The 15,880-nt window shown below is 42.4% G+C and overlaps 1 protein-coding gene across 4 annotated transcripts in view; it reads right to left on the bottom strand.

The window, feature by feature from the left end:
• Positions 1–15,649, bottom strand: part of ATAD2B (ATPase family AAA domain containing 2B) — a 174,105-nt gene extending 158,456 nt beyond the window's left edge. For 3 of the 4 annotated variants that reach the window (XM_075557052.1, XM_075557054.1, XM_075557056.1), the window contains exon 1: positions 15,082–15,649. In XM_075557052.1, coding sequence (XP_075413167.1) covers positions 15,082–15,288 — 207 coding nt within the window. In that variant the 5' untranslated portion in view covers positions 15,289–15,649. The remainder of the gene's footprint in view (positions 1–15,081) is intronic. The other variant, XM_075557053.1, reaches the window with a different exon arrangement.
• Positions 15,650–15,880: the final 231 nt, after the last annotated feature.

The following is a 15,880-nucleotide window of genomic DNA, read 5'->3' as shown; positions in this document are numbered from 1 at the left end:
CGAAATAGGGCAATAAAGGAAAAGGGACATAGGTAATAAGCCGAATGAAAAACAGGGACAGAGTAGATGCACAGGCAGACAGACAAGCTGAACAGGTATGGGTAGATAAACAGGACTACACCCATGATCATATGTAGGCATGGCAGAGGATATTTCTACACATGTACTGGCATTTACTTGTATATAAATTAATATAGCAAGTCAAGTGAAACAAAGTAATGAAAACTTCTCAGGCAAAACTAATACCTTGTAGAAATGAGTCACTGGACATAGGAGCTTAGGACCATCTCAAGAGACAGCTAAGTAAAATATGAAACCATGGTGCACAAAGAATGTTCTGCATCCTACTGTTGTTATGTAGCAAGTGGGGTCTTAAAGGCTAAGAAATGGCCACCTGTAATAGGTCTCTCCTTGTCCAGAGAAAAGAATGAAGAAAATCAAGACGTGAAGTAACAGTCCAAAGAACGAATACTGGTTCCCATGAACAACAATCTCCACTAACCTGAGACCAGAAGAACTACGTAAGTGGTGCCCACCTACAACTTCCAACTTTTCTGATTGGGATCATAAAAAGTCCTGGACAGAATGAGAGAAAACTGTACAATGAAAGTCCAGACTGACTGATCTGGTAGAGACAGTGGAACCCATAGTATACTTGACCGCTTCCATGAGGCAGAGAGTTCAGACATGCCTCCATGTGCCATCCTTCTTTACCTAATCGGACACCGACTGCTCCATCCATGGCACGCTTGCTTGTATGCTAGGTTCAATATTTCATTACATTGTCACACATACCTCACAGACAATGCTCACAATTATGGGGGGAGGGGGTTAGAGAAACTAAAAGGTTACCACAAATCAGAATCAGTAAACAGTAAGGAGACAGTCACTAGTCCACAGTAACACCTCTCCTCATCCAGCTGCCCAGTTTCTCTCCATGTGGTCCCTTGGCCTCTGCCTCCATAGATCAAGAAGCTCAGCTGCCACCCTGTCTCACAGTTCCAGTGTCTCAGCCCTGCTCCTCTGTTCCACTTCATGGTTTCCTTGCCTGAACCGCTGGCATAAGCCTAGTTCCTTTACTATGTTCCTTGGTCTCTGGTGCCTCTGGTCTAGGCCTCTGCCACTTCAGACAGAGATTTGGGAACTTCTGATGGTCCTGCTATTTCTCTCTCTGCTTCTGAGATGGCTGTGGAATGGCTTTGATGAAGGGGTGGTTTTGGTCTTTCAGGAGAGCAGACCCCTAAGGAAACAAAGGTATGACTTGGTTCACACCCTGTACTAAGGTCAAGACTTGATCCCACCTTTATGCTGTCCATCAGTCTAGCAAAGAACACACTCTCCATGGGATTATAGCCATAGGTATAGAGTACATAATTATAATACAACACCTAAGGAATTATTAAGAGGACCTGGTTGTGTCGTGGGCTACACATGGGGCCGCTAATCCCAAGGTCAGCAGCTCAAACCCACCAGAGAAAGAGGAGGCTTTCTATTCCCATAAAGAGCACATCATTAGAAACTCATATGGCCATTTCTAATCTAATGCTATCAGGTCACTAGGAGTCAAAATCAACTCAATGGCAGAGGGTGTTTTTGGAAGAAAATGATTGCTAAAATGACCGTATTGATTGATACATCTCAAGCCCCCAAATTATAACCCTTAGACACCCTTCAAACCTCGCAGTGAACCTACCCCTTGTAGCCAAATAACAAACCAGTCTATAAAATGAACACTAACACTCTTGAGGATAGCGCCTGTTGAGTCAATTTACCCAGAGTAGACCAAAGAGGAAAGATTTGCTCCAAAATGAAGCTCAGACAGCAAGAGGGGCAGGAAAGGGCAAATGGATACAGGGAATCCTGGGAGGAAGGGGGAGGAGCGTCCTGCTACACAGAGGGAATTGCATCCACTGTTCTGAAACAAAATAAGGAGCCCCTGTGGGTGGTGCCACCGGTTAGGCACTGGGCTGCCAACCGCAAGGTCAGCAGGTCGAAACCGCCAGCTGCTGTCTGGGAGAAAGAGGAGGCTCTGTGCTCTGAAACAAAATAAGTTATAAATGGTTGAATAACGGTGTATAAATTGTTGAATGGAAAGTTGTTATTTGCTCTGTACATTTTCAACCAAACCAGAATTTAAACAAATAAAATTTTAAAAAGACAAGTCAGAATTTTTCAAAGGGCCTATATTGGAGGAGTAAGAAAAAATACAGTGGGCTCTCTAAAACAAGCAAACCTGAACTTTGCTCCCAAAAGACTAAACAGGACTAAAAACCATTGCCACTGAGCCAACTCTGACTCCTGGTGACCCTATGCCATTTCTGGGGCTGTAAACCTTTGTGGGACCAAACATTCTCATTTTCCTCCCATGGGATAGCTAGTGGATTTGAACCAATGGCTTCGTGGTTAGAAGCAACCCAATGCCCTAACCACAGCACCACCAGGGCTTCTCACAGAGGAAGGACTAAAGCTAACTGATAAACGTGGATTTCATCATTGTGAACCTATCTTAACTTCTAATTGGGCAATTTTTAAAATCATTTTATTGGAGGCTCGTACAATTCTTATCACAATCCATACACACATCCATTGTGTCAAGAACATATGTACATTTATTGCCATCATCATTCTCAAAACATTTGCCTTATACTTGAGCCCTTAATATCTGCTGCTCATTTTCCCCCTCCCTCCCCACTCCCACCTCATGAACCCTTCATCATACATAAATTATTATTATTTTGTCATACATTACACTGTCTGACGTCTCCCCCCGCCTTCTTCTCTGCTGTCCCTTCCCCAGGTAGGAGGCTATACATAGATTCTTGTAATCAGTTCCCCCTCTCTGCCCCACATTCTCTCCACCCTCCAGGTATCACCACTCTCACCACTGGTCCTGGAGGAGTCATCTGTCCTGGATTCCTTGTGTTTCCAGTTGCTATCTGTACCAATGTACATCCTCTGGTCTAGCCAGATTTGTAAGGTAGACTAGGGATCATGATGGCAGGGAGTATTTAAGAACTAGAGGAAAATTATATGTTTTCATTGTTGCTACCCTGTACCCTGCCTGGTTCATCTCCTCCCCACAACCCTTCAGTAAGGGGTGACCGGTTGGCCACCATTGGGCTTTGAGTCTCCACTCTGCACTCACCCACATTTTCAATGATATGATTTTTTTGTTCCTTGATGGTTGATACCTGATCCCTTCGACAGCTCGAGGTCCCACAGGCTGGTGTGTTTCTTCCATGTGGGCTTTGTTGCTTCTGAGTTACATGGCCTAATAGGGCAATTTTTGTGAAATGACTAAGTAAAATTCTGAGAGAGTGGTGAGAAAGTAGAGGGAACGACTAGAAATAAGACAGTAGTTTAAAGATATAACAAACTCCAAGACACCAGAGAAAGGTTTTAAGATACGAAAATCGTATTTGCTTATAACTAGAAGAAAAAGCACCATAGAAAAGGACAACATAAAGCTTTTAAAGGTCCTTCCTTGGAAAGGCAAGAAAGAGAAAACTGAACAGGAATATTTCCCAAGTTAGAATAGAAAGTGTCTGGGTATGATCTTTTCTCATCTCCTTCAGAAGGCAAGCCTCTTTTGCTCTATCTTTTATGGTCCAAGTAACCCAGTACTCCTGTTTTCATGAGAAAGCTTAGCAGAATAGCTGGTTTCCTATTCTTACATTTGTAAAAGGAAATGCACAGAGGCAGTGATCACCAAGACAGCAGCAAACAAACAAACAAATTACACTGCTACTTATTTCCTTATGACCAGTATTAGTCCACACAATTCTGAAACGACAGGCACACAAAACAGCCTACATTTCCCTTCAAATCCTCAAGAGCAATAGGCTTACCAGTTTAATACTTCTACATAATCATGGCAAAATGCAGAAAAGGAAAAAGTATATCCTTGTTGCATATCATTTTCAAGTTGGTTCCAACCATAGTGACCTTGTAAACGAAAGAATGGAACTGCCACCTAAGTTTTTCTGGGCTGAAAATCGTTATGGGAGCAGTTTATCAGCCCTTTTCTCCCACTGAGCAGCTGGTAAATTAGTTTATCAGCCCTTTTCTCCCACAGAGCAGCTGGTAAATTAGAACTATCAACTTTTTGGTCGGCAATCGAGTGCTTTAACTATTGCTCCACAAACACTCTGAAAAAAAATATACGGGAAATGACCAAATTACTAGAGAACTGTGAAAAGATAAAAACCTTATGAACACTTTTCTTTATAGGATATAAAGCTATTTTTAACCAAAAATATATTACTTAAAATGAAAAACAATATATGGTATTAAAAATGCCAGACTTAGAAAGTGGACACAGTACTTTCACATTGCTGCACTACCATTGTAATGCAGAAAACTACCAGGTACTCCCTGAAATTATAAAAAGAATCAAGTGACATAGCCTATATAACGCCTATGGCCTGGCAGTAGCTATAGTCTCAAGTAAAGCTAGAGTTACTTGGTTTTGTGGGATCAGTATTACTTCATACACATTAATTACCTTGATTGCGTAATACCTTACGCAAAATGTATTAAAGCACCTATTATTATATCAAGTACAGAGCCCTAATGGTACGGTCAGATGAACACTGGACTGCTAAAGGCAAAGTCTGCAAGCAGTTCAAACCACCAGCCACTCTGAGAAAGAAAGATGAGGCTGAGAGGGTGGGGTAGGGAGGGGAGAAAATGAGGAGCTGATGCCAAGGGCTCAAGTAGAGGGAAAATGTTTTGAAAGTGATGATGGCAACAGATGTGCGGCTGTGCTTGACACAATGGATGGATTATGTGGGTTGTAATGAGAGCTGTATGAGCCCCCAATAAAATAACTTATTGAAAAAAAGAAAGACGAGGCTGTCTGGGGACCACTATGAGTCAGAAATCATCTGGTGTCAGTGGGCTTCCAGTAGTATGTCAAAGAGCACTGATAATACAGTTGTTAAATTTTGTCAACTGCTAACCCAAAAGTCAGAGGTTCAAACCTACTAGTAGCTCTGAGAAAGATGTGAGCCTATTCTTCCATAAAGATCACAACCTCACAGGGTCACTTTGAGTTGCAATTGACTACACAATAGACTCAGTTTTTATTACTCCAGCACTAGAGACATAAAATGAGATGATCCCCGACCCTAATGTAAGAAGGGAACCCCAATGTAGTAACTGGAATATACGTTGGCAATCATTACAACGGGAAGTCATCAAAAATGTCGTGGAGCATTTGAAAATAGCTATCCTAAGCACTGGTGAACTGAAATGAACTTGTATTGACCATTTTGCATCAGATAATCATATAGTCTACAAGACCAAGAATAACAAATTGAAGAATAGCATCATATATACTGTCAGAAAAATATTTGGTTCAAGATCTATACAGAAGTACAACACTGTCAGTAACACTACATGTGAAAGTGAACAAATTATTGCACTACAAAGAAGACCAATTAATACTGCAGTATTCATATTTATACACCAAGTGCAAATGCCAAAGAGCAAGAAATTGAGCATTTTTACCAACTCCTGTGATTTAAAATTGATCGAACAAGTCAAGGTGCATTGATAATTCATTACGGACGACTGGAATGCAAAAGACAGAAACAAGCGACAACATAAAGCTTTACAGGAGCAGACAGCCTCATCTTTCTGTCTTTAGGTGGCTGGTAGGTTTGAACTGCCGAACCTGCCATTAACAATCCAGTGCTCACCCAACAGCACCATCAAGATTAACAGTTAGAAAATACAGGCTCAGTGATAGAAATAAATACCTGAGATGTGTGACAGAAATGAGTAAAACCAATGACCTATTCATTAGAAACATCTTTTTTCAACAACATAATGGCCACTATACACGTGGACCTCACCAGAGTATACCAGGATCAAAACTACATTTGTGGAAAACGATGAAGAACTACAATCAGAACAAGATCAGGATCCAACTACAGAGTCTATCAATTGATAGAGACTATCAATTGATCATATGCAAGCTAAATGGAAGAAAATGATAAGTTCTTAAGAACCAAAGTACAACCTTGAGTATATCCTACCTGAATTCAGACACCAGCTAAAGAACAGATTTAATGCACTGAATACTAATTATAGAAGATTTAATGAGTTGTGGGGTGATAACAAGAGCATCATAAATAAAGAAAACAAAAGGTAACTAATCAGACAGATAAGAAAAGAAAAAATTGGAAGAGACTGAAACAGTTCTTGAACATAAAGAGGTTTTCTACTCCCTTAAAGATGTGCAGTCTCAGATGCCCACAGGGACAGTGTCCTATAGGGGCCACAATGAGTTGGAATCAATTTGATGGCAGTGATTTTGGCTTGGGTTTTGAATCAATCTCACATATATACTGTAATTCAAAACCAGTTCCAGCAGCACATCAACAGTGAGATGCCAGAAGCTCAAGCCACATTCAGAAAAGGTCATGGAATGACATCATCAGTGATGATGTAAAGTGGGTGTTGACAGACTAGAACACCAGAAAGATATTTACCTGTGTTTTATTAACTATGCAAAAGCATTCAACTGTGTGAAACATAAATTAGAGGTGGCATTACAAAGAATGAGAATTCTAGAACACTTCATTGTGCTCATGTGGAATCTAGGCAAATAATCTGAGAAGCTGGACTATACAAAGAAGAATACATGCCAGGATAAGAGGAAAACACATTGCAACCTGCAGTATGGCTGAATGCAAAGACTGCTTGATGCACCTACTGATGAAGGGTAAGGGAGACCTATATACCCTTCAGTGTGAATTACATCTCAACATTTTTTAAAATCCCTATAACTTAACCAATAAACATCATGATAAATGGCAGAGAAATTGAAGCTGTTAAAAATTTCATTCTTCTTGGATCAATAATCAATGCCCAAAGAGCAGTCAAGAAACCAAACAACAACGGGGAGAAAAAAAAGAAACCAAACAATGTATTACTTTGGACAATTTGCAGCAAAAGACTTTTCACATGTTAAAAAGCAAAAGTGACCCTTTGAGGACTATGATGGACCTGACCCAACCCAAAGTATTTTCAATCACCCATATACATGAGAAAGCTGGGCAATAAAAAAAGACCAAAGTGTTGGCAAAGAATACTGACTGACTGACTGACTACATGGTGAACTGCCAGAAAAACAAAGCAACTCTGTCTTGGAGGAAGTACAGCCACAGTGCTCCTTAGAAGCAAGGATGGCAAGACTTCATCTCTTGCTTAGACACATAATTAAGAGAGATCAATTACTGGAGAAAGACAAAATGCTTGATAAAGTAGTAGGTTAGAGAAAAAGAGGGAGACCCTTTATGTGATGAACTGACACTGTTACTGTACCGGTGAGTGAGCTCAAGCATAAAAACAAGGGTGAGGATGTCCTTGTATTGGGCAGGGTCTGGTTCTGTTGTACATGAAGTGGCCGAGTTGAAGCCAGCTCCATGGTACCTAGCAACACATCCATTGTTCTAGTTAGCTGCCAGAGGCAACCCCCACACAAGCCCATCTGCAACAGAATAAAACACTGTGGATCTGACCATTATGATCCACAAGGTTGATTTTCAGAAGGTCTTTCTTCCCTGCCCATTGTAGTAATGAAACTGGTTCAGCACCATAGCAACACACAAGCCACCACAGACAGACACGTGATAGCAGTGCCTAACGGTAAGCAAGCCCGTGCCTATTACACTGAATGAGAGAGAGAGAGATAGTAATATAAACCCAAACATATATATATACCCCCCAAAAAACAACATAATTTCCCCCCAAAAGCTATGTGTTTAATTTTGTTTTACAAAACAATCTTACCATATTCAAAGTACTCTCCATTACACTTAATACATTTGTCAAATCTGAAATTCCATTCTTGGAAACGTTTTTTTCAAATTCATCTGTTTAGATAACTGACAGCACCTCCCTTGTTTTTTTCTTCACCTCTTCTGCATTGTTAAGTTACTGTCCTTTCACATCCCTCTTCATTCGCAGGAGTGAGGTAAGGTAAGTAAGGTGTGTGGGGCAAGAGAGGTATCTTGTATTTTGCTAAAAATTGGTGTGCTGATATGGCTACATGAGCAGGTGCATTGTCATGGTGGCAAGAGCAGTCCTCCCTCTGCCACAAATCAGGCCTTTTTGGTCACACACTGTTAGGCTGTATTTTCAGAACCTCTAAATAGAAAGCTTGATCACAGTCTGACCTCGTGGAACAAACTCCAAATGCACTACGAGTCAACATTTTCGCCTGTTTGGGAAGTTGAGGAACTTCATCCAGAACGAGATTTGTCATCAAACATTTCACCTTTTCTGAAATGAAAAACCCATTCGTATCCTTGAGTTTTTCCCATAGTGCTGTCCTCGCAAGCCGTGTTCAACATCACAACAGCTTCTGCAGCATTTTTTCCAAGCAGGAAAAAAATTTTCACAGCCCCACATTGTCTCTTAATTCAGCCACCACTAAAAACAATGTTTGAGCTAAAGTGCTTGTAGGAAAAGTTTCACTGTGACTTGAGAGAACCTTCCCAGGTGATGCCACTGGGTGCACTAACTCAGAGTGAGTTGCTCAATGCTCTCAGAGCAGGAAAAATGAGTACTACAAAGCTCCACTCTGCCAAGCAACATTAGTTATTTAAACCACCAGCAGTTCCTTGGGACAAAATGAGGCTGGCTACTCTCAAAAAGCTTTCTAAATAAACAAAAAAGCTTTCCAGTCACAGAAACTCTACAAAGGGTCAATGTGAGTGGAGTCAAGTGGATGACAGGAGATTACTGAATTAGATACATATATACAGCTATTCCCATTGAGTCACTTCTAACTCACATCAACTCATTGTGTGTTGCTATAATCCTAGAAGCTATGGACTCAACCATACTAATCATCGTGAGTAAGAGCCAACCAAAACTACCAATAGCAACCAAAGAATATGAGTGACTATAAACACGGAGAACCAAAGAGACAAAAATGCTTGCCTACATGGCACATACATTTTAGTGTCAAAACAAAGGCTGCAACTGTCAAGTCCAATCCATCTCATTGTAACCTACAGGATAAAGTAGAACTGACCCATATAACATGGGGTTCCCAAGGCTGTCACCTTTAGAGGTGCAGCCTGCCACGTCTTTCTCCCACAGAAAAACTACTGGTGGGTATGCACCATCTACCTTTCAGTTAGCAGCCAAGCACTTACCTAGTGCTCTACTGTGGCTCATTTTAGTGTAGTTGCATCTTGATATTTAATGAATGAATGAACAAAAGAACAATTAAGTTCCTTCACTAAAAGCCAGGCTCTGGATTATCTCCAATTTGTGTCTGGCAAGATTAGAGAATATGTCATATAATGGTATCTAAAACAGCACTGTTTGGGTCCCAGATATAGATAGATACAAACTAATAATGCTAGGAATGTTTAATTTACTAGGGTCTTGGTGGCACAGTGCTATAGCGCTCAGCTGCTAACTTAAGGGCCAGGGTTCAAAATCTCCCCACACCAGTCCCACTGTGAGGAGAAAGAAATGACTACCTACTTCCCTAAAGATTACAGCCTTGGAAACCATATGGTGAAAAGTCCTATATGGGGGGTGGTAGGGGTGGGGGGAGGATGATCTGATGCAAAGGGCTTAAGTGGAGAGCAAATGCTTTGAAAATGATTAGGGCAAAGAATGTACGGATGTGCTTTATACAATTGATGTATGTATATGTATGGATTGTGATAAGAGTTGTATGAGTCCCCAATAAAATGTTTTTTAAAAAAAAGTCCTATATGGTCCCTATGACATTTGTTGTTTTTAAAGTGTCCTCCTTCCCCCGTTATTAATAGACATGGAGCCCTGGTGGCACAGAGGTTAAGGCAGTCAGCTGCTAACCTAAAGGTCAGCGGTTCAAACATAGCAGATGCTCCCTGGGCGAGATAGCCTTCCCATGCCCTCCCATCAGAAGCCCAGCCTAGGAAACCCTGCAGGCTATTCTGCATCAGAATCAACTCAAGGGCATAGAACATCTTCATAGGTGGAAGTGCCTGAGTGGCACAAATGACTAAATACTTGATTACTGGCCAAAAAGTTAGCAGTTCAAACCCACTCAGAGACAACTTGAAAGGTAATCAGCTTCCAAGAAAAAAGTCACCGCCATGAAAGCTCTATAAAGTGTAATTCTACTCTGTGCACACAGAGCACCAGGAGCCAGACTCACAAACCAGCAAAAACCACAATCTTCACATTTAACTATTAGATCATTACAGGTTTAATTCTAATTTTTTCACATAGAAAACACACTTATCTCCTCTAAAGACAGACAGATTCCCAGAGCATAAGCGAAAACACACACACTGACATTTCAATATGACCAAGCAGAGGGAAAGATGACAGCACCTAGTATCCCTGACTGGTGGCCACCAGACACTAAACTCACGTTTCTTCTTAAGGATCACACACACAAGCATACTTAAAATACTGGGAAGCAAAATTATTACCTTGATCATCAACGTGTGATAGACCTGCCCCTCTCCTTACACTCCCACCCCAACTCTGTAAAAATCCAAAGCAATTTATTAGTAAAACCAATGTCTTGTATTTCATATCCCTACTACTGGCTACTGTTTTTACATTTGCTTCAATACAATCCTAGACATCACAACTCCACATAGCAGGAACCATGAGGGGTTTCAAAACGCTCATCCCGTAAAAAACTGGGATGTTTCCACAACACCTTCAAGCCCTGCCATACCTCAGTACTGTACAGCAGTTGTCGCCTTCATTTATTTCAGATATTGATGGAAACTACCGACTGAACAGCAAAGATTACTGAATTAAAGAAATGCACGAAGACACTAGAGCTAGAACTACATATTACTCTTATAATTTGCTACCCACTTTGCCTTCTATAAACCATTCAACCTCCTTGGTTACTCCACTTCCTTAGCTATAAAATGGGGGGTGATTGGTCAATCCTCTTAGGATTGATGCAGGGATTAAGTTAGATAACATTAAACAAGAGCTGGCACATATGAAATACTATGAAAACCTTAGTTTACGCCTGTCTGTCTCATTAGGCTACCACCAAATGGCCTGAAAGGCAAAACATAACTAAACATAGCCAAAGTGAAGACTCGCAGTACAATAATTGAAAATGAGAAAGCATTCTTTCCATTCATTCAGTCAAAAAACATCAATTGACTATATCCAACAGACACTGTTATAGACACTCAGAAAAAGGCGCCTTTAAAGACCCAAAGAGCAGTTCCATCAATGCATTCAATGAGTGAAAGATGAGAACTTTTTTCACATGCATGTTGTCATTCATATGGTACTTGCTATGAACTAATGTATTTTGTTAATAATTTTTCGTATACAAAAATACACACAGGGAGGAGGCTCATGAACTTTCAAAAAGTTCAAAGAAAAATGGAATTAAAAATAAGGGAATTTTTCTATAAACTTTTTTGAAGCCCCTCACTTTATCATTCTGAAGGTGGGGGCTGTGTTTTATTTATCCTCAAAGATCAAAGTTCTAGCAGCAAAATTTTCAAGAATCATTGCACCAATGGATCAGGCTTCAACACACTAGTTATTTATTCATTTAACAAGTATTTACTGGGGAAAAAAGGGGGAGCTGATACCAAAGGCTCAAATAGAAAGTAAATGTTTAGGAAATGATGAAGACAACATATGTACAAATATGCTTGACACAACTGATGTATGGAATATTTAAAGATATGTAAGCGTCCCCAATAATTTTTTAAGTATTTACTGAGTATTGTCCATATGTCAGACACTGTGTTAAACACTGATGATACAAACAGAAAGAAAAAGACATACTGCCTCCCCTCATAGAACTTATAATCTACTTGAACCAGAAAGCCTAGGGGAGATATCCTATAAGCTACTTCCAGATAAAATTTAAACAATCTAAAACTGGGGGAAAAAAATTTATACCAAATATTGATCGTTGAAAAGTCTCTAAAGTTTGTGATCTGACAGAGCACATACTCAAACTTATACAAAGTCTAGTAACTTTAATGTAGAGTTATTTTCTATCATTCAAGATATCTGCCAATATTCTCTAAAATGTCCAGCTTATATTTAAATAAAATTAATATTTTTTTACCTTTGTTTTTTCTCCCAAACTGTTCTTCCATGGAACTTTTATACAAAAATAGCACATGCTTTTTTTACTCAGTAATGCATAGTTCCCTCTGGAAATGTTAAGAGAAATAGACAATAGCCCTATTACAAGAAGGAAAGCCTTTTATAAAGTAAGTAGACACCTAATATTACCCAGAAATCACCCCAGCAATGCATAGAAATCAAATATTGTTTGTCCAACAGGAAAGGCCAAACATACAATTCACAGAAATATATCAATTTTCTATGATGAACTAACTGGGTCTTAAAGATGGAACACTCTCCATGCAGGTACACTGAGTGGGCTCCCTAGTTCTAACAAATGGAAATCCTATCATCTGTCCAGCTGGTTTCCAGAGGTTATGAGTCTATTTATAATTAGGTATTTAGGAGAGATTCTCCTATATCGCACATATACTACCAGGGGAAAAGGCAAAAAAAAACAAACTATAGATCTTGTTGACATGGTTTGAATTTCACCGTCAATCAAATGTCTCTAGACACAGTGAAGGAACTAATCTAAAAAGAGTCAGAGGGGAAGGAGGGGACAAATCCATATCTAGGGTGAAGTCAACAACAGCACAAAAGGGAAATTCTTCAATCACATGTTACACAAACAATACATTTTTTAATATGAAAATCAAAATTTGCTGAAGCAACAGCATGAGCAACTCTTTTCAATGAAATAAGACTTTGCGGGTGATAGCAAATGTCTATTACAAAACCCATAACTATACAGGGTGCTTTATGTGAACCAAGAAGATGACTACACTCCTCACATAAAGCCAACTACAAAGAGCTTACCAGACTCAAATCAGTTGACTTCAAAGGAATATATAGTCTCTATTAGTTCAAAAGCTTAATAAATCCAACAGAATTACAACTTAGCCTATAAGGGCAGTCTCTGTATACAATTAATAAATCTCTGAAGTCTCTAAGCAAGTAGATCATTTTACCACCTACTAGAGCCACAACATAATTCTTAAAACTGAAAAATAAGTACACATGTCAGAGCAAATCTTCATTAGCCTATTGTTAGGATTCTGAAACATTTTAAAGAGGGCATTAGTATCTTTCAAGAAAGAGTGCTACTATCTTTCATTCCAGCAATTGAAAAGGCTACCAAATGTCCATTTCTACATTATTGATCCCTTGCCTTTTAACATCCCCATAACAGCTGCTTGACAAATTACCTCACCTTATTCCTCAGGGGGTAAGCACAGCATGGGATCCACGAAATCAAAAATGGGACCACAAACTAATCAGTGGCAGATGAGCTAATTGCTTCAGGAGTTGGACACTGCTCTTCAGGACCAGCAGTTATAGCATGATACAATTAAATGCTTATGTACTCTAAATATTTCATTTGTACTTAAGTGTGACAAAATGAACTTTTCACATCTTTGTAACTATTTCTACAGAAAGCTTAGTCTTTCCATAGTTATGCTGAATAGTTGGCACAACATTCAGATTTAGCTTTTGCCTTTTAAGTGAAGACATTGTTAAGCCCACAAACATATTCTATCAAATAAGAATGAGTTTCTAAAGCATTTTCTAGATATATATCAGAGTAATTTAAAATGGCAAGAGATATTTGTGTTGAATTTGTCTAGATTCATTCTCTGATCCATGTCAAAACAGCCTTATGGGGCGATAAGAGAAGAGAGTCCGAGGAAACGGCCAATTTGTAGATTCAGTAGAACATCCAAACTGCTTTCCCCCATAAGATTAACAAAATGGTATGGATTTAAAGATGTTTTAATAAACAGCATTTCCCAGTCACATCACTCTTGGTTAGGCTGGCCTCTTTCTAGAAGAGCGGTTCTCAACTTTCCTAATGCCACGACCCTTTCATATAGTTCCTCATGTGGGGTGTGGGAACCCCCTCAACCATAAAATTATTTCTGTTGCTACTTCATTACTGTAATTTTGGTACTGTGATGAATGGGGGGACCTCTGTGAGAGGGTCATTCGACACCCCCCCTAAGGGGTCGCGACCCACAGGTTGAGAACCGCTGTTCTAGAAAGCAGCAACAGACTTGAACGCAAGGCCAGTCTAGTAATAACACTTGTCAATTCCTTCAATGCGATCATCTAGGTAAAGTTTGGCACTGAGGGTAATATAATTTCAAGATTTCTCCACCATATAAAAAAGAGAAGCTGCATGCATTTATTAAAACACCACTTTGGTTAAAATGCACATTTTGTAACCCATTCCCACAGCAAAACTGTGGGCATTCAAGCAGCTATTCGTACTTTTGGGGATGCTAATACCTACTAACCCAACCACTGGGCATGTGCGTTTCTCTCAAGCCTCCTAGCGACTCTGTCCCTCCGTGAACCTTGGCTCGCTAGCTGACTTGAAGTCCAGCCTCGAAGCTCCAACACCAGGTTTGACCTCTCCAGCCTGGAGAGGCAACAGCGTTGCTTTTTGTCTTTAAAAGTTGTTGTCAAGAGTAGCGGCAAACTTTTTTCAGCATCCCTGCCAAGTGGAGCACTCTGCTCACTTCCTCGCCGACTTGAACCACCCCCAAACAGTTGGAGAGTAAGCTGAAGTTAGACGCCGACACACTTTCGAGAAGGGCTTGACACCGCAGAAAACTTTCACTTCTCCCCTCCAGCCCTTGCACCCGGGACTCTGGCCCTCGGCTCGTGCTCCCCACCAACTCCCCTCGGGAGACAGGGCCAGGGCACGGAAAGCCCACTGTTGTAGGGCCCCCGCCAAGGTGCCCCAGAGCCGGCCGGCTCCTCCTGGAAGGAAGCAAGTTCTGATCGCCACACAAAAGAGCCTGGCCCACGACACTCCCGCGGCCCTCCCTAGCCCGGTGCCACCCTCCGGGGCACCCGCAGCCCCGCTCTCCCGCTGCCCGAGCGGTCTCCGGGGGAGGCTTCCTGCCCCCGGCCCGGCCAGACAAAGCGCCGGCGGCCGGGCCGAGCGAGCTGGCAGCCTCCGGACGCGGGCCGCCGCGCTCTTACCCGGGCCTCGTCCAGAGCGCCGCCGCTCCCTCCGGCCTTGGTGGCAGGGCAGCTGGCGGCGCGGGTCTTGGAGGAGCGGGTCCGAGAGGAGATGAAATGGCTACTGCCGCCGATTGCCCCAGGATCTGCTCCGGCCCCAGGCCCAGGCCCAGGCCCCGGCGACTTGGACCCGAGAAGGCGTAGAGAGCTCTTCCGGGTGTTCACCATGGTCCGGCCAGGGGAACGGGATCCGCGCCGCGGCCGCCGCGCCCGGAGAGACGAGTGAGGCCGGTCCACCAGCCGGGCACTCACGGCCAGCGGAGCTCAGTCGGGCCGGGAGGGGACGAGCCGGCCCGGACTGCGCGGCGCGCGGGCGAGGACAGGCGAGAGTGAGGCCCTGGAGAGGGAGTCGGCGTGCACAGGCGGGTCGCGAAGGCGGGAGCGAAGCGCCCGGCCGGCACGCAGCCCCGCTGCCGGCTTCGCCCTCCTCAGCGGGAGCTGAGCGGAGCCGCCATTTCTGCCCCTTTCTCTCTCGTTCCAGCTCTCACTCTGTGCGTCAGGGCTCCAGCGCCGCAGGGCCGACGCGACCGCTTCCGGCCGTGACCGCTGCGGGGCGCTGCAGGGCCGCCCAGCCCTTCCCTTCCCTTCCCGCTTTCTGCCCCTCCCCCTCCTTCAGCTCCCATTAGGCCCCGCCCAGCGGCTCGGCGTCAACGCGGGGCTGCGGAGGAAGGGACGCTCTGGGCTCTGTCATCTCTATGATTTTCTGGTCTAGACGGCAATCCAGGCTCTGCAGGGGGCTGGGGGCGCCCAGTCATTGTGA

Source organism: Tenrec ecaudatus, chromosome 8 (genome assembly GCF_050624435.1).
Source record: "Tenrec ecaudatus isolate mTenEca1 chromosome 8, mTenEca1.hap1, whole genome shotgun sequence".
NCBI classification, from domain to species: domain Eukaryota; kingdom Metazoa; phylum Chordata; class Mammalia; order Afrosoricida; family Tenrecidae; genus Tenrec; species Tenrec ecaudatus.
Note: the sequence above shows the minus strand (reverse complement) of the source record. Positions and strands in the feature narration are given on the sequence as shown.